Raw genomic sequence first — 24060 nt, 5'->3', positions numbered from 1 at the left:
ACTGACTGCGAGAAGAGGAGTGGCTGTGTTTCACTTTATTTTGATCCAACAGATCAATATCCATTCAGTCCTTATTCACTGACGCTCCTCTCCAAACTTTTGCCATGTCAGCTCCATCAATTTGTATTTTCTGGCTCCACGAGGTCATGAACCGTAAAGAAATCAAAGCCTTCAATATATAACTCTAAAGACTGCAATCTAGTGACACATGTGCTATAGCTTTGTATCAGTATGCAGCATTTATTGCATGTATTTTGGTGTTTTTAGGAGATTTGGTGGTGCTGCTTTTCCACTAACATGGAACCGTTTCACACTGTAACATCTGATAAGCTGATCTTACTCAGAAAAATCCAGGAAATGAAAGTGTAAGTTAATATAACTGTTAATTTCTCTTTACATTATATCTAATTGTTGAGTTTAATTAAAATTAAGTAATATTTATGTGATTTTGCAAAGTTGTTGCACCTTAAAAATGACTATTTAATTTATCTCTGCAAGTTTTAGCAAACAAACTAAGTTTGCTGAGTTATATATTTATATTCTGCTGGTTGTAAACTAGTCAATTATATTTGTATTTTCTTAAACAAAACAGAACTTGCAGATCTGTGAAGTTAATCATAAATCAGATTAGCTTGGTTTACGCAAGTTGCACTTAGAAACACTAAGAAAGAACAAGGCAATTTAGCTTGTCATTTTTTAGTTGCTACAAATTCACAAATGAATTAAATACAGCTACATTTTGAGTGAACTTAATACTAACATGAAGTTAACATAAATTAAGATTAATTGTTATATTGACTCCTTTTTCAAGGCCATGGGTTTGATTATTTTGATTAAGATTAAGAACTTGTCAGATTTTACAGAGCAGTTCCCTCATTTTGAAACATTCAGAGCATTTTGACCAAAATTAAATTGGTTCAGAAGCAGAGAAATTAACTCTTAGCTGCAACCAAAGATAAATCAATAGATAATAAACAAGGCAGATGTCATGGGAGGAATCATCAGAAATAAAGCATACAATGGTCTCATTGCTCAGTGCTTGTTTTTGATGTTACAACGAATATCTGTAGTAACAGAACAAAAGTTCACAAGTTCACATGGTTTGGGTTAAACGATGCAATCCGAAATTTTGCTACTAGTGTTTGCTTTCATTGTGCATTAACGCTCTCTGCGATTGACACACGCTGTTCAAGAACCAAACGAGTCTGTGTCTGTGTATTTCTGCCGTTTTGCTTCACTCTGAATTATTATTTTATCATTTGTGTAACCTTGTAACGGTGTCCTTTCTTCACCACTTCTCCCTTGAAAGAGAGAGATTTTAAGCTCGAGGCTTCCTGTTTAGATAAAAGTTAAACAAGCAAAAATGCTGTTTTTTAGTGTACTTGTGTCAAGGACCCACTTGAAAATGAGATGGTTCATCTCAAGGAGTTTATCCTTCTAATAAAATTGTTTCCTGTAATTGGTGGCAGGTGTGTTTTCATAAAATACACTCAGAAACTTAGGTTGGTAATGACACATGCATCCATCACGTGGAGCAGCTAACGGACTTTGAGGAGGTTTCCGTCACAGATTTGCGCAACACTAAGTAATATTATCGAAATGTGGATAAAACACAGCTGACTGTGTTTCCGCTGAGTGATGTTGTGCGACTTCTCCTCTGGTGATAACATCCCAGTAACCATGGTGATGGATGTTCAAAACATTAGCAGCTTTATTTCTATTGCAGCCGCCGCACTAGCCGTCATTATTTTAAATCCAAGGAAATAATGGCCTCATATGAGGGATTTCTGGGAGCTGATAGTCCACGATTTCACAGAGGAATTGTGTATTCAAATCTTCCAGATGATCCGCTCAACTTTCTCAGTTATGTGATGCAATAACAGCTCTTATAGCTCCTGCTGCATCATGAGGGAGCCAGTTCCTACTGACAAGCACACAGACACAGCATCATGTAACCTAGAAAAGACTAAAAACTGTTTGCATTGCAGTTTTGAAAAATAAGGCTTTTTCGATTAACCTGAAATACCACCTCCTCTCCACCTCTACAAGGATCCTCCACTTAACTATTGAAAAACAGCATTTCTCAGGCGGCAGGGGCAGTTTTGCCGTCACCTCACAGCAGCAGGGTTCAGGCTCTTCTGTGTGCAGTTTGCATGGAGCTGAACTTAAGCAAACGTATTGGGTTTGCTCTGACATGTTTGCTTTCCTTCCACACTTGCACAGATTTAGGATGTGATGCACGTCTCCACTGTGAAGCAGTGTCACATTTAGCAAAACACGATGTAAAGAAAACAAATTCAAGAAAATTGCTTTAAAAATATCAAAAGGTTGAAGCAACCCAGTCTCATGTTTAAAGCTGACATTTAAAATATATCACCCTGATTATCTTTCCTCTGCTAGCTTTTTCCATAAACATTCAGTCATTATGTTGGGTGATAAAGGATGGAAATAAGTCAATTATAAACATTATTTTCAGGAAATGCAATACAACACCTGCTCTGAGCCTGAGCGTGAGAAATAAAAACCAGAAGTGCTTTTCTCTCACCCAGCATCATAGATAATGTAGCATGTTTTGCAGATAGTGACAGAGTTCACATTGTGTATAAACCCGATGCATCAAACCATTAACACTGCACTAATAAAACAAAGCTGGATCACATTTTGCACGCCGGACCTCCCTGCAGAGAGTAAACAGTCTCTTTTTAAATGCATTTTTTCTTTTGTGCCTGATGCATTTCACACAAACAGCTTTTCAGAGCGGCGAGCGTTACACACTTCCCGCTGTGAGCCGTCATTGTCTCTGCTCTGCCGAACAAGTGGCAGAATTGACCCCCGCGAAAATCAATATGCCACTGGGTGACTTCAAATGCAGCAGCTTTCTACTTTCATGGGGCGACAAAGGACCCTCAATTACAGCCGGCTCCCCTCCATCTCTGACCGACGCCGCGCTGCTGAACTGCGTGATCAAAGGTTGCCATAGAGAGAGCATGAAAGCGGCGCCGTGATACCAGTTTCCATCAGGCTGCTGACTCCGACCGCATCTTTGTTAAAGTGGCTCCTGTAATGTATCAGATGTTTAAACTAAGTGGTTTGTTTCCGTGTTTCTTTGTTCCTGAACAAGTGTCACTGAGGTCAGATATTACAGCAGTAACACCTGACAGGATGCTTTTGAACGCAACGCTTCAGCTGCGAATCAAAGGCTTTGTTGACCCTTTAAAGTGCTGCCAGCTTCATCACAGCTTATATATGTTAACAAGCACCTAAAGAGTGTGTTTTCCTCCGTTTTATTCCTTTATTTATGCCGTAAACTCTCAGATTTACTGCATAACCCACTGTCGAGATTTATCCCAAACCCCACATTAAGAGCACTGGTTTGGGTTTTATTTTTCCAGGTTTTAGATATCCTTATTTCTTATATCCTATTTGTCCTGACACCTATATTAATGCAAATTTGTGTAGCGTTTGATGCTCACAGAATTGATGAATTCACATTTTCACATCTATTTCTTCAGTAGAAAGTATTTCTGATACTGCATCTTAGTTTTATTAAAAAGCCACTTTTTCCAGCAGTGAAATACTTCTTTGAGTAGTTGTGTTCTGTCCTATTTTCTGTGTAATGGACCTGTACTTGAACATTAATCAGAGTTCACAGAGGATGAGAGCTTTGGTGTGATCTTACCTGCTGGCCGTGGTAAAACACAGCGAGGAGGAACATGGCCATCAGGAGTAAAGACGTCTCTTTGGTTCCCAGGAAGTTTCTGTTGCAACAAAAGGAGAAACAATGCAGCTGAAAGTTAAAATTTGGTTCATTTTGAAGCTTTTCTGTCCACTCATTGATTCAAAATGCAGCTTGTTAAACCATGACAAATAAAAAATGATGTTTTCTTTGTTGAGCTCTACATGAGACTTAATGGCTTTCTAAAATAAAAAAAAAACATCCTCTCACAATTTAACTTTTATTTGTATCATACCAGCACAACACTGCCTCAAGACGAATAAAATCCAGCTGAAGAAATGTGTGTAAACAAAACGGTTCACTAATAAAGTGAAGTTCAAGACAAAAGTAACATTTTGGAAAAAAAAAAAAGAATTCAAAAACAACTGAGAGAAAGTGGCATTAAAAAGTTGAGTTTTCAGAAGTGTTTTTAAAGAAGAAGACAAATTTTCTCGCCTAATTTGCTCTTCAGTTTGTTCTGCACAGCAGGGGCCTGCTGTAGAAACCAAAAAATCCTCCCTGACTCTTTGTTTTCAGCTCAGACTTTAGAGACACCAGACGTCTCACTGAGGATTAACAGAGATATGGATGCTGGACTCCAAAAACAAGTGAAAAATAGGAGATCATCGGTTTTTGGGGGAGAGAATAGGGTTATAAAAGTTACAGATGTTACAGAAAAACTAACACATCCACACTTCCCAACATCAGCAGGTAAGCAAAGAGTTTTGACAAATAGTTTGTTTCAAGAAAATATGAGGACTTGGAAAGTACTCATGCAGATGGAGATTTCAAAGGTTTTAGAGCTTGTGGTTATGCTTCAGCTGCAATAAACACCGGCTGCATCTTAAAACCTCAAAAATGTTATTTGAAACACGAGTCACAAAGTGGTCTGAGTCCAGAAGTCCAGAAAAAAGTGCTCATCCAAATGTGATTAAGTCGCTGCTTTTCTTACAGAAAACGCGAAGTTCATTTAAACAGATTCTCGTGCAAATTTTATGCCTCTTCACGCTCTGAAATTTGTCATGATTGCTGCTGCGAGAAGACACTGATCCCTGACATGAAGAAGGTACATAACGAGCTGCTAATTTACAAAATCATCTTTGGACAGAAATATTTTTTTTTACATCCCTGATTCCAAAATAGTTTGGACAAACACAGCTGGCTTCTCTGGACCCGAGCTCACAAAGAGGAAAAGCATGCTGTCCTCCGACGAGTCCACATTTCAGATTGTTGCTGGACGTCGTGTCTTTCGGGCTAAAGAGGAAAAGGACCATCCAGCTTAAAGTTCAAAGCATCTGTGATGGTTTTGGGGATCCAGGATCTGCACATTCCCAGTTTACACCGCGACAGAAAGGATGGCGTTTTCATACTTGTTTACGTTTACACTCTTGGTTTAAAAAAATGCGTCTTCAGGCCCTGGAACCAGTTTTTTATTTCGGTGCCCTTGTTATCAAGTCATAGCGTGCACACTGCTCGCCTGAGCAGCGTTTGTCAGGCGAGTCTCAGCTTCCTGTCGGCTGCTGCACATTCAGAGAAACAGTGGCTCAACGATCTGTTACACGTGCTGCGCGCGTTTTTCAGCAGAAATAGAGTGAAATGGTGTTTTGATGGTTATATTGACTCTATACCAATTTTACTGCATTTTAAAAGTGTCTCTGTCACAGAGATGAGGAAATACAAGGACGTCTGCTGCCCTTTCAAAACAAGCGTCTGCTGCCCTCTGACAGCGTCTCTGCGGACAGAATCCCGTTAGTCGCTGAAATAAAAAACAACACGTTCGGCGCTGCTCACACACTGCTGACGTCTCGTGCAGGAATCGTTGCTGTGTGAACGGCCACTTAGTGTTCTCAGCTCCCAAACACTTACTGATGTTGTTCAAAGAAACGGTGACGTAACACAGAGGAAAAAAACCCCGGGCCCAACTTTTTTGGAATGTGCTGCAGACATTAAATTCAGTATGAGTGTATATTTACAAAAAAAAATAAATAAATAATTGTGTTTAAAACACCAAATGTTTTGTCTTTGGACTGTAGTGAATATAGTTGGTCAAAAAGCATCGTCAGATCATTTCGTTCTGTTTTAATTTCTTTAACTCTTTTGGCATTTGGGCTGCAGCTAGACAAACACACAGCTCTTCGAAAAACAGAACATGCTGGTATTATCACACTGATGCGACTTTACGATGGAAGAAACACTGTTGTCCTGACGATTGGAGATCATACGGTCCTCTCCCTCTGAGGTCTTTTCGTGTTGACCTTCTCTCTCGTATCCGAGAGGACCTTAAGGAAACAAATCTGACTCCCATCTGCTCCCTGCGGAGCTCGTATGGAAACCTCCACTTTTTTTCCTAACAGGTCTTTCATGCTTATATGCTCAGGATGCCTTCATACAACGTCACAGTAAAGGTCACTGCACTATCACCGAGAACACGTGTGCGATGACTTTTCTCACATTTGCAACACTTATGTGCAGGAAAAAGGTCAACGTGGCTCCCTGACGAGACGGTAATGAACCCGTCTTTACTTTACTTTGCACTTACGTGCACTTTGTTAATATGAACTCTGCAAGACCTTAAGAGTTCGATTCTATTAACCCTTTCAACCCTGAGCAAATTGGCTTGACTTCTGTCAAAAACATGGAGTGAAAGTTTTGAACAACTTAATTTACCCAACATTAGCTAGAAACTACAAAAAAGGTTATGAGAAAATTACTGTAAAATTTGCATAAAAAACAAAGAAAAGAATATTGATTTTTTTCATCAAAAAACAAAAACTAAACAAAGAAATTACCTTAAACAGGTGCTTTAGTTCAATATGTATATATATATATATATATATATATATATATATATATATTCCTGGAACAAATATCAAATATATAATTATAGAGGGTTGTTTTGTTTTACAAAACAGAGGCTTAATTTATCAGGCTGATACTGATAATGTGCCGAGTGGCCAAATACACGTCGACAACCAAACGAACTCTGCAGACGCCCAAATGTGATATGGACACGTTAAAGACGCCATCCTGAAACACTCACTCTGTGTTGTGGTGGACGGTGTCGTAGCGAACGAACAGCGAGGTGTAGAACGCCTCCGTCAGCAGCGAGTAGATGGCGATCATCACCAGCAGTACCGCCAACTTCAACACCGAGTTGAGCCGCAGGAACACGGCGCACGTCACCATCGCCAGGACCCCGGTGAACACAAAATACTGAAGACACAAAGACACATTAATGTTTAAAACCAGTCCGTCCACAATTCTTTACTTTTACAAGATAGTTTTTTTATTTTTTTTTAGTTCATTCCAGTTTATTCAAAGAGTCAACAGAAATAAAGTTAAAACTTGACTTCAGGTGTATTTCATGTAGATAAATACCTTCTGAAGACTTTCTTTTGCAGGAAAGCATTCATGAATAACTAATATGTGGCCGTTGCTGAGCTTTTTCATCCCTCCTCGGCCACTGTGCGTCTCTTTTATACCCCCCGTATTAATGAATTATGACTGCGTTGTTTGCACTTCATTTTTTTGTTGTTTTATTGCTGCCTCATTTTTAATTGTTGCTTGTCTGAAAAGCACTTTGTAACCTTGTTATTATCATTATTATTAAAGTATTCATTTAAAAAAATTGAGGAGGCAAAGTGGAGACAGAGTTTTGTCATTTTTTGTCCATTTTTTAAAATTTATTTTCAATACAAATAAAAAAAACTGCCTTGCCTATAGGTGCAACATGACTGGTTAATGACTTTTTACAGTGCACAGGTAAAGTAATAATTTCATATTTTTTTGTATAAGCTAAACAAGAGTCTATACGGGTGTGTAATACATAGTATATATTGTGGTGAGAATTGTTAATATTTAGATATAGGTATGTGCACGTCGGTACATATATGACAAGCCTTGAATTTCTATGGGGGAGATTTGGAAAACAGTTTAATTATGTAATAAAGGGATTAAATAAGTTTATACTTCTTCCTACTCCCTTTCGCACATGTAAATCAATGCAATCTGCAGATGGAATTTATTAAGTCTTTTTTTTGTTCGTCTTTTGTTGATATGGTTTTAACTGCTGTTTTTATTGTTTTTTCATACGTTTGAAATATCGATCATGTTTCCAGAAACTTAACTGATCTATATGTGTAAAGCTGGAGGAGTAAAAAACGTTACAATCTGACATTTTATTGCCATAAAGTTTGAAAGTTTGTGTGTCTGTTCTGATTTGTACAAACACAATCTCTCCTGTACCTTGGGGGGAGGAGGGGGGGGGGGGGGGTAACGTATACATGCAACGATATGTGGCTCGACCGGAGCTTGCAGCTATAAAAATGTTACTCCCTCATTGAGTCCATCAATCAGCTGCATATTTCGCGAGCAAAATAACGTAATGGATGTTTTCTCCGTGACGTTCTGATGGCTCCATCAGTCGCCGTTGTCTGAGGCGAGACCTCCCCCTGGGTGCGAGCAGATGTCGAGGATGTTTAATAATTCATCATTTTGCCACTGTCGCTGAAGTGAAAAAAAAAAACCACAACAGATGGACCTGACTGCAAAATTCAGACACGTCATTTAGCGAATACCTCTGGGTAGAAGCAGATGTCTGGGATGGAGGCCGACTCGTTGTACGTCTGGTTCCTGAAGGTGCTGGACTTGTCGAAGTCGCACCACAGCTGCAGGAGACCAACAGAGGGATTATTGTTGTTGTACAGTTTTAAACGATGAAGGATCAACGTGAAAATACTCAAATCCCCTCTTCATGCATTTTTTTATTAAGCCTTCAATCTTTCAAGGTGTTTGTGTGAAAAGTTCACAGCTCGTTGTGAGCCGACGGGACGAGAGTCGACTCTCTGCAGGAAGCTGCAACAACAACTGATACAGCGTTAAAGGCTGCAGGATTATGGTCAAAATGATATATCAACACTGAGATCACGAATATTTATCATGATTATTCATTCATTTTATACTCAAAATATTTTTATTTAACTTTACATTTCAACAGCTGGCTGCTTTCACTTCCATGTTGTGCTACATTCCTGCTACAAATCTTTTCTCCAAAATCAGACTAGTCCTTATTCGAAGTGCATCTCCTTCAAGCAAACATTAATAAAGTTTGACCACAACTTTCTGCGCATCATTTAATAATTCATTGTTTACTAGTTGCAGCAGAAGAGAACAATTTTTAGGCGTGTATAAACCACAATGATCTCTTTTTACGTCTGCAACACTTTAGTGGCTTCGATTAGTAACAGCAGAATGTTTTTCTCAGAGCAAAACTCCAAAGTCACAAAATATTTACACTGAATGTATCTGCAACTTGTTCCCTGACAGCACATTTAATTTCCTGCCATCTCCCCTTGAGGCAGCTTAAGCACGATTAACATTTTTACGGTTTTGTTACGACATCTCAAAGCAGTAAGCGATGCTGAGCATCAATAACTCAGTGTGTTAATGGATTTTAACAAACTCCGTGTAAGAGAAACTAACAACTTGCAGTTTCTTCAGTTTGAGTTCATTTACACAAACAAACCTCTGCAAGGTTCTGTTAGTTTCTCTGGGATTAGGGAGTCCTTCATTTCTTTGACTAAGTGATCCTTTTCTTGCCAGAAGAGGCCGTGGGTTGTATTTATTACACTCCGCTTTATGCAATCAGAGACCTTGCAACTCCAAAAGCTAATTATTAGCTTGTTGTTCATGTGATTTAGTTAAGTAATGACTCGCGAGGCCGGTGTCTTTCACAGGCCGCCTGCTGAAGAACATCGCCGCCGCTGTCGGGTAAAATGTGGTCGATGAAGCTGACTTTCAGACAATGATAATAATAATAATTTTAGAAAAGGCTTTTGGATTAATTAATCTCAAAGTTGTGACAGATGCTGTTGTTACTGCTGCAACAAAAGTGGCACACTGATCACATAATCCTCATTGTTTTTGAATTCAAACTAATTTCATGGATAAATGTTTGAAAAACATCTCCTTCACATCAATTAAACCACTTTTCAGTTTCACTTTTCAAGGTCTGGTTTAGTGTGATTTGTCCCCTTTTGTGATTGGTTTCAGTATGAAGGTGGTTTTAGTGTCTCAGAGATGTGCATTAAATTATATATATATAATAATTATCTCTCTGAAAGTTTGCAGTGTGTCAAGATAGGCAATTACCGGTCCTCTTTTCTTCCTGTGACATGGGGTGTCCCCTCAGGGTTCTATCCTTGGGCCCGTCCTTTTCACCATTTACATAAACAATATTGCCTCTTTATCATACAAATGTAATTTTCATTTTCACACTGACAACACTGTCCTTTACAGGGTTTTTTTGCACATGATGTCACGTCACCGCCAAGAACTGCAGATTAGGGCCAGGAAGTGATTTCTGCATGGAGAAGTGCTATGAAAATACCAAAGTTTTGGGCTGTTTACGGCTGTGCCAACCGGTCAAATTACAAAAAAAACAAGAGCTACTTTCTGGCTGTGACACATAAAGGCGAGAAGTTTAACAGAGAAACAGAGAAACGGCGGCAGACACGGTTTAAAAACCTCCATCTTAAGTTCGGAGAAACAGAGTCCAACACCCTCGTGTATGTTTTGTATGTCTCGTTTTCAGCTGTTTCTAAACACATCTTAGAATAGTTGACCAAACAAAACAAGGCAGAAAAAAGCAGCTGCAGTTAGCGTTATCAGACCCTCATTTTCAATGATGCATGAATAAAGATAAAGAATACGAGATAATAATGTCTCTTTCTCTTAAAACTATCACAATCAATTTTTAAGCTTCAGCACTTATTTTCAAGGATATCGAACAGAACCAAACCTGCAGGTGCTGATGAGGTCAGAGTGTAAACAACACCCATCAGCTCTGTCAATATTCAACAATCAAACAGATCTGGGAGCTGAAAGTGAACTCACTATATTGATCATGGCTGCCAGGAAGTTGATGAGGATCGAGACGAAGATGATGACGTTTCGCGCCGCGTACGTCTCGTTGATCCAGCAGCATGCTTTGCGCAGGACCAGAGGCAGACACTTGTAGTCCTCCGCCGTCGTAACTAGCACCAGACAGGAATGGAGCACGATGAGGACTGAGAACTGGATCACCATGGTTACCATCCTGCAGAAACACAATAAACAGCAAAATAACAGTAATAACATCAGCTGCTAAAGGCCTGATGCTGCAATATTTAAGGAGCAGACTTCAAACACAGTGATACATCGTAGAACAAAAAAATTGACAAGTGTAAAAAACGTTTGAGATGAAAACATTTTTTAAACACTTCATACATGTTTATTTTATATTCCCATTAAAACTTGATCAATATCCCATAATTTAAAAAAATATCTCTAAATATGAGATACAGATGATCGAACAGTTAAAATCTCTCTTTTATTTGATTTTATTTTTTAGTTTTATTGTCCAAAAGTAAACAACATTCTGACTTTTCTCATATTCTTTTTTAAATATCTAGTTTAAATATAGATAAATAATAATAAATATATAATAAATAAATGTGCAATTAAAATTAATGTTCAATTAAAAATACTGTCCAGTAACTTAGTACTCATCTATCTTTGAATATTAAGTCCTGCTTTAAAACTTTTGAAACGTTCAAAGCTTTTAGAAAGACAAAAAAAACTCTTTGAGAAAATAAATTAAAAACAAGTCACACAGAAGCTAACCTATTCATTTATTGACTGTTTATACATTTTAGTCTGTTATCCTTTAGTTATCCTTTTATTTTTATTTTTTTATTGTTATTATCTTAAAGTTACATTTGATCAAATATTAAGTGTATTTTATTTATTTATTTTACTTATGATTAATATTATATTGGTTTATTTTTATCTTTTATATATTGGTTATATCGAGCCTCTGGTGTGTGTTAATTAAGAATAATTGTTTTTTTTTTCTCTCACATGCTGTGTGTGTGTGTGTGTGTGTGTGTGTGTGTGTGTGTGTGTGTGTGTGTGTGTGTGTGTGTGAATATCTTTTACCTGGCGGAGGGAAGCAGGCTTTGGATGGTGGTGATGAAGATGAGCACGATGAAGGCGCACACCAGGTTGGACTTGAACACCTCGTCCCTCATCTGGGAGTACTGCGTGAAAAAAAAGAAGAAGAAGAGAGAGAAGAGGAGGAAGAGGAGGTGAGGGGGAGACGGAGAAACAAGTTTTTTAGACAAACGGAGAAAAGCGGACGCACTGAAATGCACCACAAGCACACAAACGCACCGCCACAGATGCATTCAATGTCTCAACCACAAAGCGTTAGAGAGAGACAGGAGCCGGAGGGTTAGCCGAGGGGTCCTGGGGGAGGCGCAAAGCCGACAAGCACAGCGCTAGCTGGCAGCCGTTAGCAGTTAGCTGAGTCAGAGACAAACGGAGAGCGCTGCGCCAAAATAAGCTGCTAACTGCTAACTAACTGCAGAGCTCAGTGGAAGTTAGAGAGTTTTCAAAAAGCTGAACTTAAAATGAGAAAACTCTGGATTTGAGAAATATACTGGATGATAGTTGTAATTATATATATATAAACCTAAAGTTTAGTGAATTTAATTTAATTTTATTTCATTTCATTTTGTTTTATTTATTTTATTGATAGTAACTCAGGTGCGCTTTTACTTCTAATGATTAATTAGTTTATGCATAATTTATTTATTTTGTTTTATTTTGAGGGTTTCACTCGTGTTATCAGTCTTTTAATGGTCTATTTATTTTATTTTATTCAGTTTTTAGTTCCTTTATTTGTTTTAAATGCATATGTCTGATCCTCTTTTAATGGTCTACATTTAGTACTATTACTTAATTTCATTAAGAAAAAGATCATGTCTGATTTACATGTTTGTATCTTTTATTGATTTCTGTATTATTTTATCTTAGTTTTTTTTTTTTTTGGGGGGGGGGGTTACTTCTTGTGTATTATCATCTTTTACTGGTCTATATATATTTCATTCTGTTTTTTTTTCTTTTATTTTTTTAATTCATATGCATTATCCTCTTTCAGTGGTCTACTCTTAGTGTTAGTTTTATACTGAATTTTAATAAAGTTATCCGCTCTGACTCACATGACTGACTTTTGTAGTTTTATTCTTCGTTTTAACTACTATTTTGTGATATTTTATAATTAGTTTTAATGGATTTGAGTTCTTTTTTATGGTCTGTTGCGGGTTTCCACTTTGAATAAAATATGCTATATAAATAAAGTTTTCCTAGTTTGCAAATAGTGCATTTATTTCACTATCTACTTACAGGATTTAATACTTTTTAAAGAGACTTTCTACTTTTAATAGCTTTTAGCACATTACTGCTGATGCTTGTTTTGTCACGCAGTAACTTCACATGTAGTTGATTATTTGATCATTTCTGCGTGTATCGTGTTTGTTTATTTGTCAGGGACCGTGCTATGAAATTAATAGAAAAGAGAGAAACTGAATGATAAAGTCTAATTTTGAAATTTTTTAACATTTTGGAAAACGTTTTAAATTTTGCTTAAATTTGACTTTTTTACTTTAATACTTGTCTAAATTTGGCTTCATTGCTGCCATTGGTTTGGTTGTACTGTGAAAGCTCCCCACTGATGAGTCACCAGTCTGGACCGACCGCCTGACTCATCTCAAATTTAAACTTTCTGCCCCATGACCCCCGCTGCCCCGTCCTCGCTCTGTCTCTTTCTCAAAGGGTGCTGGGAAATTAGCAAGAGGATGCTTCACGTTTTGTCACAACTTTGGCAAAAAATAAAAAAAAGGAATGAAGGGAGGCCAACAGCAAATCACTGCACAATTACTGAAGAGGTCAAGAGGTCAACCAAAAAAATAAGGTTCTTGGAAAAGTTTTGAAGATGGCGGTGGGATAAAAGGGGGGACATAGATGTGGAGGAGGGGGGCAAATTAACAACTCAAAGGTTAAAGGTGAGTTTATTCATGGAACAAAAAAATGTGGGGAAAAAAAGCTACAGAAGTGCATTGCATTCACCAGAGAAAAATAATATTTAGAGACATTTTCCTCGAATTATGACTTCCATATATCATCATCTTATGATTATAAGAGAATAAACTGTGGATTTTCAACATCAAAATGCTAATAATGACTGTTTCATTGGAATTTGTTGCTATGGAAACAACTTGTCTAAGTCGACTTTAAAGAATGCAGCTGTAATTAAAATTGACGTTAGTGTTAACCTGCACCTGCCATAAAAAAACAGATGAAAAATAAAAATAAAGCTCTTAAAATTGCTGTTTGCCCCTTCAAGTCACTTTTTTATTCTCCATTCTAACAATATGATATCCAGTCTTTAATATCTTTGTCCAAATAGCAATATTTGTTGTCAAAAACCAAACAGTGCTGAGGAAACGCAACCGTTAGTGGTTAGTTTTTAGCAACCTAAAAATTCAACATCAGTTCAACTTAGCATTATAATTTGAATGTTTTCATCACTTTACCGTCAGACAGACCTTTCTGAAAGAAAAGTGAAGCCGTTTTCTCAACAGATTCTATTAACAAAAACTGTAATTTTACTTTGGAGAACATGGGAGTAACTTGTTAACCGCTGCCTCCATCAGCTATTGTGTAAGATAAAGCAGTGAAAATATTCCTAATACAGTGCACACATAAACTCATGTAGATTTTTTTAGGTGGCTAAAATAGCTACGTTCAGGGAATTACATTGTTTAGCTTCCGTGTCGGTAGATTTGGTTTATCAAAGACGCTGGCAGAGCCACACTGTACGTAAAATAAGCGTCACATAGATTGGTCGAACCATGTTTGATTATACATCTTTAAACATTACAGTTAAAATGACAACAAAAATAAATAAAATTGACAATTTTACACATATCCGGAATAGTTTTTGTTATCGCATCAACACAGTGATCCGGTCGATATTCAGTCAAACCCAAGACTGTGTGTGTCTTATGATTTCACTGTTCCACTAAACTGAAATACTCTTGTTGTCTTGCACATTCGACCGGTTTAACCAAAATTTATCTTGATAAATTTAGTATCGTTGGAAATTCCAACAGAATTCACAATACAGTTTTTTGGGTTTGTTTGGCTGCACTTTAGCTTTAGCTGCATGTTAAGGGGTGCATGTCATTGCAATCATGGTTTATGAAATAGTTTAAGATTGTTGTGAAATATTTAGTTGTAATACAGTACACATTTTACTGTTTAAAATATTTCACTGAATTATTTCCTGAATGCACTCTTTGAGTGTCCTGCTCTTTGTTTTTTGTCATTAATCGAACTGCAATTATGTAATTATGTGCTCTAGAATTTGGTGAAGTCATATTTGGTAGTCATCTAGTTATTTTTTCGAACAGGAATTAACTTTAGCATTTATCTAAAAAAAAAGGTCAAGGTATCAAAATTATGAGATTAAGTGTCATACTTTGAGGATATAAAGGTCATAAATTCGAGAAAATGTCTCATATTCATTTTTTTTTCAGCAATGTGCTTCTGTAAAAAGAAAAAAAAAGTTGAACAAGCCAACTTTTTCAACAACACTGTAAAAATGTAACAGGTCCATGGCATGGACCTTTGGGTCATGAGTAAACTGAAGGGGGTTCTGCAATCTTGGAAAAACAAATCAGCATTGCCAAACATCAGTGTTTCGCCCAGCTGACTATCCTACACTATTCTACAATTAAAGCTGTACGTTTTTAATCTTCAATTTCAGAATCAGACATGAGTCATGGTTACGTTAGTTTGATGTTTGCAAAATGTTTGTAGGAACTTAAAAAAAAAATCTCAATGTGAGTTAGTATCTACTGTTAGAAATAAGAGTCACTTAATTCATGCACACTGGTATGGCGTCTGAAGTGAGACTGAATAATTACGCTTCTACAACCCTTCATTGTGGCCATGGACGGTAGTATGACTTATCTCATTTTCAGAGGTCACCACTGCATCCGCAAACATGGATCTACTATTAAACCAGAAATTAAAGATAAAGATGATGAATCATCTAATCAATTAATTTTTTTCTCCAACTGCGTAGTTAATCATAAATTAAAAAATCAGTTACAACGATAATTTAAATTGGACTTAATTTAAATTAGAAATATTATAAAATGGAAACTATCTCAAAGAAAGAAAAAACAGTGTGATTAAACATGAAAGGCAGACAGTAAATCTTTTTTTTTAAATGAGACAATTTTTTAAAAGTACGCTTTTGATTACATTTTAAAGTTGTATTAGAATTTATTATTTAAATGTAGAAAAAAACTAATGGTCAATCAATGATCTCTGACTTTACTAAAAGCTTCATCTGAATCCAAATTAATTCATAATAGCTCTTTAAAATGCATCAATTCCTGAACTGTCTATAATTTAGACTGAGAGTCCATTATTATTCTTGTGGCACACTTCAGACTCCATACACTGGATCGAAGGAAAGCACTGACCCTGGGCCATATAAAGATATATATTGTATTTAATAATGTCCCCTAAATTATACCACATCCCTCAGATACACAATAAAAATTCCTAAAGTGACTCATGTAATTCCCGTAAAATGAAATAAAAATGCTCCTTTTTTCCCCCATTGCAATACCACAATAAAGTGCCTTTAGCTTACTCATGATAGGAGAGAAAAATTGTTGGTTCTTGTTTTGCTTCTGAAAATCTTGATCTAAGAATAGATATGAGGAGGGAGAGAGAAAGAAAAAAAACAGTTATCTGTCTAAAACCCCAGCTACCTTCTCTTCCAGGCTGGAGTCTTTAAACATCAGTGAGAAAGGCTTGATATGCTCTCTTCTCAACTTATCGCCACTCCGTAAGTCGATGGCGCTCTCTATTCGCTTGTTAATTTCCTCAGGACCAGAGTGGACATGCAAAGCTTGTGCGAGATGGTTTGGAAGCAGATTTATCGAATTTCTCGTTAGGGCAGCCAGAGTCTAGGGGGAAAGCACATGCACATAGAATGAACCTGCTTGTCCCCCTTTTGTTTCATTCAAGTTACAAATGAAAAAGAACAGACACACAGTTACGTTCATTACATACACACAAAAGAAGAAAAAAAAACTGAAAAATTAAGGAAAAGGAAGAAAAGGGAAGACCAAAATGCAACGTTCACTATCAGACAGGAGCAAGTCATGCATCTCTCATTCACTCGCAGCGCTGTGCATCGATGTTAGTGGTGACAAAGCTTGCAATTATGCACACATTAAAAACAAAGCTGTAATTCATTTCCACGGCTCTGATCGCAAAGAGAACTGGGAACAGAAAACACACAGAACAGATGAAAATGAAAAAATATAAAGCATGAAATGGAGGGAAAAACACAGCTGATGTCAGGATAAATACACCAAGTGCACGAAATAAAAACAATTTCTGACACATTTATTTTTTAATTATGTTATCCTTTTAACCCCTGCATTGACATCAGTTTTCTTACGCTGCATTTAGATGCCTTTAACAAGCACTTACACCTCTGAAACCAGAAAATTAGTTTGATTCCTTAAAAAAACACCAGAAAAAAAAAATAATGAGCAACTTGTCAAGAAATGTCCTTCATGGTGCAAAAAAAAAAAACAGTACAAGGTACTAAGTAGATTTATTTGTCATTTCTTTTTAAACGTATGAGTCTCTAAATCCTGCTACGTCTTGTGGCATTGAAGGAGGACAAGGACATTATCTGAAAATTAGCTGGGGGGATTATTAGATATTATCAAAAAAAATGTGGGGAAAATGTCCCGGAAAACTATATTCATAAAATTATGTTACAGAAAAAAGAAAAAGTTTTAGCACTTTCTTGGCATAATTTTCTTTTTTTTCCTTGTTTGTTTTTTATTTATTCATTTATTTTTGTGTGTGTGTGTGTGTGTGTGTGTGTGTGCTCATTTTCAGGCGCTTTTCTTGTAAGTTTTTCCTAATTTCTTGCTAATTTCGGAGCCATTTCTTGTTAAGTTACTCTTCGCCCTTTTCCCATGGTACTAAAAGACTTGAAGCCAATTTGCTCAGCTATAAAAGGATAAACCTTTAGCAAGTAGAGATGAGAAAATAATCACATTACACACTGGATCCTCAAAAAAGAAAATGAATTCAACCTCCAAATTAACATTTTCAAGGCAAACTTAAAATGGTCTCAAGGACAATCTTGCAGGACATTAATATGCCATATTGTAAAAAGTAATTGAATGGCACAAGGTTCTTTGATTTACAAGGGTCTCCTCGGGTTTTAATTTACCACTTCATCACTTCCCGTCCCGCCTGGCCTTCCTCCTCTCTCTGCGACAAGAAATACACTGAAGGTCACGACTTTCCATAACTCATTTTTTTGTCGAACTTTAAAGGGCCGTACTGATAGTTTCCCACATGTTTTCTCTTAAATTTCTAAAGTTAATATTCTGGTGTGGAAATAAAGAATTATTTATTTATTAATGAATAACGGATATTTGATGGAATAGCCTCCCAGATGAGGTTCGACAAGCCTCTGGCCATTTTTTTTTTCAAAGCTAGAAACGATCCTTTTTTACACCGCTGATGACTACAGACGTATTTTTAAACTTAATTTTAAATCATTTTGTTGCCTCTGTCGTTTTTGCCGATGCTTATCTGTTTGGGTGTAATGGAACATATATATATATATATATATATATGATAATAAATCATTTGTACTGCTGAATGAAATGAATCGTTTGACTTGTCGGTGTCTTTTGCTGGCGTTGATAAATGGTGCAGTTTCTTGTGATTTGTGAGTCACTGACTGTTAAAGCTCCAAACTGCAGTCATTTATAATCTCCAGGTAGCTCTGATTAGACTTTAATCCACCGGTGAAGGAGGCCGGAGTGGCCCTAAGAGGTAAAAAAAAAAAAGAAATCCAGTAATAAAGATTTTTTTGGGAACATTAATTCTGTCTGATAATGAAATTTTAATGATCTCAGAACGATGGATTTCATTTGTTAAAGTGTTGGATCGAGCGAAGCGAGGTGGCATTTTTGATTGGTCGGAGTTGTTGAGAGACATATTGAATTCCTCACACACGTCTCCATCGTCACACATCTCTCTCGTAATGACTCTAATGGCTGCCGGCTCTACGGGGCTCTCTGACACCCGTAAGGGTAATTTGGCCGAAGTAGCCACGCGGCTGCTTTAACTCGCAGCTAATGGTGTAGAGCTAATGTCAACGGCTCAGAAAAAATGACCCCCATGACCTCTATCAGTTTAACAGCAAATGCTTCTCCTGAAACGATGTGACGTCCCCACGGGGACGGACAGGAGCTCACCTCGACTTACTTCAGAGCAGAGCTCGACCACAGAGCAGACCAGAGCTTTTTGTATGTTTAAGCTCATTATATAAAGTTTGTTCTGCAGTTTTACAAGTAAACTTGGTCTTATTTGTTCCCTTCACACTATGAAAATTAACTCACATAGTAGGCAGGTTTCCATTAACCCTCGAATTGTGCAAACTGAAATGGTGCAATAAAAATACACCTAATGAAAACACGTCAATTTTGAAAAAAAAAATCCCATTTATCTGCTTTCATGAAGTGGTGTTTCAGGCAACGAAGAAGCCATATTTTGCAAAACTGCAATGGAAACTCTTTTTAGTCTTTTCTAGGTCACATGATGCTATGTCTCTTCCCTTAAGCTGTTTCTGAGACACAGTGCTCACAAGAATGAGCCAGCCAGACGGCCAGACAACCCGAAAACATAATGTACAGGCATAAAAAACTGAAAGTTTGCTGTTGTCACTCGAAGCCACTCTGAACCACCACACCCAGGTTAGCTCGCTCATTTACAGTTACTACTGGTAACGCTGTTAACTGTGTTATCAGCACTCGCCGTCTGAAAAGTCACTACATCAGTAGAGAAAGTCCCCAAGTTTACGACAGAGACCTCGCCTCTAGATGACATGTATCACAACAATATTCTCAGTGGCTGACCCCTGACATCCCCAATTCATGATAAGAGGAAATAAAAGAATTTCAGTGCCACAAAAGTCAATAGGATGTTAAAGAAATTGAAATTAAATACAGAATCAAAAAAAAAGTCCTGACTGGCTGCAAAACACTTCTCAAAACTAGAGTACAGAGCTTCAACTGCATGTAAATTGGCCATTTTCGTTCTCGGCACACGAGAGATAAGGGAGAGAGAGCTGAACTGAAGTTGAACCCGAACTCGACAGAACCTCCGCTGCATATGAATGAAAATGTTTGGCCTGTGTGTCAAATCATTAACATATCAGGAACGGCCACAGAAAACACTCGAGTTTCATTAGAATGAAGACAATTGGAGCTCCGTTGTGTTTCGGGGCCAGTTCACGGCGATGACACGTAGACCCTTTTATCGGCTCATTATGGGATGAGTTCAGCTCATTCTGCGGAGGATACAGAGTCATTATGTAACAGTGAAACATGCTACATGTCTGACGATTCAGGTTCGGCCATCCTGTGGGTTTGGGTCAGGATGAAGCCAAAAATAGAAATGTTAAAAATGTATTTTTAGCTGCTTTAAACAGAGAGTTGAGGCGTTTCTTTGGGGAGCCGGCTGGTCTGAGATCAGACCCCTGGTGCAAAAAGGATCGTATTTAGGTATCATTTGACTGGAGACGTTTCGAATGATGTGGCACATCAGCTCACTTCAGAGCTTTTGTTGTCTGGTCTGCAGCTGGCGTTACAAACAATTTAAAAATAAAACAACACATAACCAAACTAAACTAAAAGCAATCTCGATCAACAGTAAAATTTTAAGCAAAAGTGTCAATAAAAGTCATCTAAAAGTGTCAATAAAGGAATGAGCCCAGTCGACCATAAAAAAAGAAATTAAAATATAGAAATGTCGATAAAAGGAGTGATCACTGTCATTTCCAACCAAAAAATCCTGAAAGTGCCACAAAAACATCTGTGCACTAAGAAGACGGAGTCTGGGCTTTTCTGAAGTGCATTCACAAGTTGATTTTTTTGTTGTAGTTCTTCAATTCACCATAAGAACAAAGCAGACACTCCTCCGTGCACGATCCAAATCGCCATCAAAATTTGCAGTTTTCAGTGTGAGTTGCCTCCAAGCCTGAAACAAAACAAAATACTGCTACTCCTCACCCAACAGTACACTGAAAAATGCAGGGCAGATAGATCGATCGATCGATCGATAGAAGATATTTCGCACATGTGAAACAGACATAAAAAGACAAAAATTAAACAAAAATGGCAATAACAAAAACTGATGATAACCTATATAAAAAACGGATGAGATTCAAAAACTGCATCTTACATGTTCAAAAATGTATGCATACGTCACTGTTGACAGTTGCAGTTGCACATTACTCAGTTAAGTTTTGAAAAAAGATCATGGTTTGGATTAAAATAAGCATTTTCGTAACTAACGTCACGTCAAGTGGTTAAAATAACTCGACACAACTTCACCTGACTTCCTCCTTTGCTCCCGTCATAATTATACCACCTAACAATCGATCTAAATGTGGGCTGTAATTCTTCCTTGTACAAACAGATCATGTGGGAGTATTTTGGAGGAGGACAGCGTTGATTTTTCCCACGTAAAAGGCCGAGCGCTGAGACAGTTTGATTTGCTTGCTGGTTTATTGATGTGTTTGTTTTGGGCGTTCTTTATCTGTGGGGAGATGCTTGACCAGCTAATGTTTGTTGACAGCTGCAATAACACTGTTTCATGTCTTAATATACTATAAAGTCGGTTCAAAGGTTATGTACTTTCCAGACTCTGAGAAATGTTGAGTAAAAGAGAACAATGACGAGGTTTGATGTTGAAATATTAGTTCTGGGCTGAAGCCTGAGGAAGATAACTTAGCTTAGCATGAGGTAAAAAGGTACAAAAATTTGTCCCTAAATCCTGCTACATCGTCCGTGCTACATAAAGACTGCAAAAAAATGAATTCCTAATCAACACTGCACACTGTTCAATAAAACACTACTGTTGTTATTTCAGGATAATCTGCTGCTAACTTGGGTACGGGTATGTATGAAATCTCCTTTTTATTGACAACCTGTCTAACTTTATGTTGCATGGCCTGCCTGTGTTTTAGTGAATACGAAAATAAAACAAAAATCCAAATAAAAGCCCAATCCCAACTGAACACCCAGTCCCTCTTGCTTGCTGACACATTTTTGACAAATAAAGATCTGCCTCAATTAGAGGCCTGTCTGGTTGCCATGCAGTTTATTTTTCTAGAAAATTTTGAGAAATTAAAAAAAATGTTGCTGCATTTTGGCGACCAGCATGGTGTGACACTGCTCATAGACGAGAGGGTGCAGCCGTTATATCAGAAAGGCGGATCTATAGACCACTATATAACCTCATCCATACACTCCAGACACAGGAGCTCAGAGGGGATGGTTGCATGATTGTTTTTGGCGTGCACGTCCCCGAGGAGGCACACAGCCTAAAGGGCACATGCTTCCATCGCTGACATTTCTCTGTGCTTTCGGCGTGATGTTGCCCGGAGCGGTGGCGGCCTGTATGGGGCCAGCGGTATGGGGTCACATGTATGATACGTATTAATAACAGAACATATTTGCCTCGTGGAAATGCCAACATATGATGCCAGGAAAAGGGCAAGTGGAGGTGGAGCTGGGGGGCGGTGATGTTAGATCAGAGAGTGAGTGCATACAGTAATATCAAAGGATTTTCATCTGCTGGATGTCTCACATGTTTCATAGTGTGACAGATTAACTTGTACTTTAGAGCCAGAAAGTATAATTCAGTGCAACATGACTTGTTGGGAAGCGGTGTTCTTCAAAGGATTTCAAGCAGGCCGTTATGTAAACGGCAAACATGCTTCTGGGCAAACGAAGGATCTGGACCAGCGATGTAGCACACAGTGACATGTCTTCGAAACTACCGGACCAACATGTCCTCACTATGAACTTCTCACATGGTGACGGTTGGTCAGTGACCTTCCTTTTACCTATGACATTTTAGTTATCTTTGCTGCGTCAACCTATGGCGTTCCAGGATGCTGCTGCGGTGATGTCAACAAATGCACATGTGGTGGGATGACGTGGCACGGGCCTAATGTTCACACAACAGCGCGGACCGTCACAATGGTTGAGATTAGGCAAAACAGTCTCATGATAAGGTGTAGAAAACACACACATCCACACGGTACACGAACTCCGGACTCCCGCAAGAAAGTCGGTTGTTTGTGGGACCCATCCGGACTCCTTCAGGCTAGTTCACAGTAATTTAAGAAGACGTGGCTATTGTCCGATATGTTGACATTGTGTATATTCTTTATAAAACCAGAGGTTATTTCAAGACCGTGTAATCACTGACTCTCACTTAATTTGATATCTATATTTTTATTTACTAGTATTGGTAATTAGTGTTGTAGCCTTCATTATGGCACAGCTTTAAGGTGAACAGTCAAATGGGGTCAGAATGAAAAAAGGGGGAGCTGAAACGCGCCGCAGACAGCTGAGCCACCTTTCATCATTTTAAACATTTAGCAGATTTTCGTCAGCCGGCGTGAAAGCAAACGTCTCAGAAACCAGCATCGGCACAGACCCAAACCGAGAGAGAAATGTGAAAATGAACCCATTTCTTTTTGGCCTGGATTTCACAGTGAAGAGACACTGAGTAACTGGGTCTTCTGAGGGAACACACAACCTCCTTTGAGGTGAAAGCGCTGTGACAGTGCTGTGCATCATGGGAGCCAGCAGGCACACAGCGAAGCATGAAAGAGGTAAAGACAGAGCCACTCAGCCGGTACAGAGAGCCTACACAGAGCTGTGAGTCTCATTTCAGGGCTTCCAGGACTCACAGGTCCTCCAAACCCAGCGTCTCGTCCATCTTCTGGGTTTGATAACGGCAATCAGTCCGGGACGGATGATGGTTCCAGTAAACTCAGTGACAGACAGGATATGATGTCATCTTGTCAATGGTTATCAGTGCGCTTCACAATAAAAACAGGATGATTAGAAGATAATGGCTGGCCAAAGATATCACAGAGTTTTTATGGCAGTCATCAGCAGAGAGCTGTTACCTGGTTACTGCTGTTTCACACACGTCTGCGAAGACCATGCATCATCTGTGTTTACTGCATGTCTTTGACCAAATATGAAATATGCCTAATGGGAACAAGTCAATTAAAAACATAAATCCCATTTATGGCAAAAAAAATTTAAAGCTTAAATGAGGTTGTATTTCAGGCGACTAGAAAAAGCCATACTTCGCAAAACTGCAATGGAAATCCCTTTTTTTGGCTTTTGCAGGTCACATGATGCTGTGCTGATTGATGGCAGTGCATGTAGAAGCAGCAGCCAGTCAATGAGCTGCAATTAAGGCTCACTCAGCAACAGGAAATCAGAGACATCTTCTCAGAGACATGGTTAACCCCTAACATCCCGGATCAAGCTGTTGCACTGGATGGACGGACCTTGTTCAGAGCCGACAGG

The 24060-nt window shown here is 38.1% G+C and overlaps 1 protein-coding gene across 1 annotated transcript in view; it reads right to left on the bottom strand.

Annotated features, from left to right (window-relative positions):
• The window catches only part of adcy8 (adenylate cyclase 8 (brain)), a 97110-nt gene that overhangs the window by 13369 nt on the left and 59681 nt on the right, over positions 1 to 24060 (bottom strand). Inside the window, exons 8-13 of the mRNA XM_042497525.1 lie at positions 16387 to 16584; positions 11693 to 11793; positions 10610 to 10811; positions 8293 to 8382; positions 6756 to 6928; positions 3680 to 3758 (exon numbers count right to left, since the gene is read on the bottom strand). Of these exons, the coding sequence (XP_042353459.1) occupies positions 3680 to 3758; positions 6756 to 6928; positions 8293 to 8382; positions 10610 to 10811; positions 11693 to 11793; positions 16387 to 16584 (843 nt within the window). The remainder of the gene's footprint in view (positions 1 to 3679; positions 3759 to 6755; positions 6929 to 8292; positions 8383 to 10609; positions 10812 to 11692; positions 11794 to 16386; positions 16585 to 24060) is intronic.

This window comes from Plectropomus leopardus, chromosome 12 (assembly GCF_008729295.1).
Source record: "Plectropomus leopardus isolate mb chromosome 12, YSFRI_Pleo_2.0, whole genome shotgun sequence".
NCBI classification, from domain to species: Eukaryota; Metazoa; Chordata; class Actinopteri; order Perciformes; family Serranidae; genus Plectropomus; species Plectropomus leopardus.
This window is presented reverse-complemented; position numbering and strand designations above follow the sequence as displayed.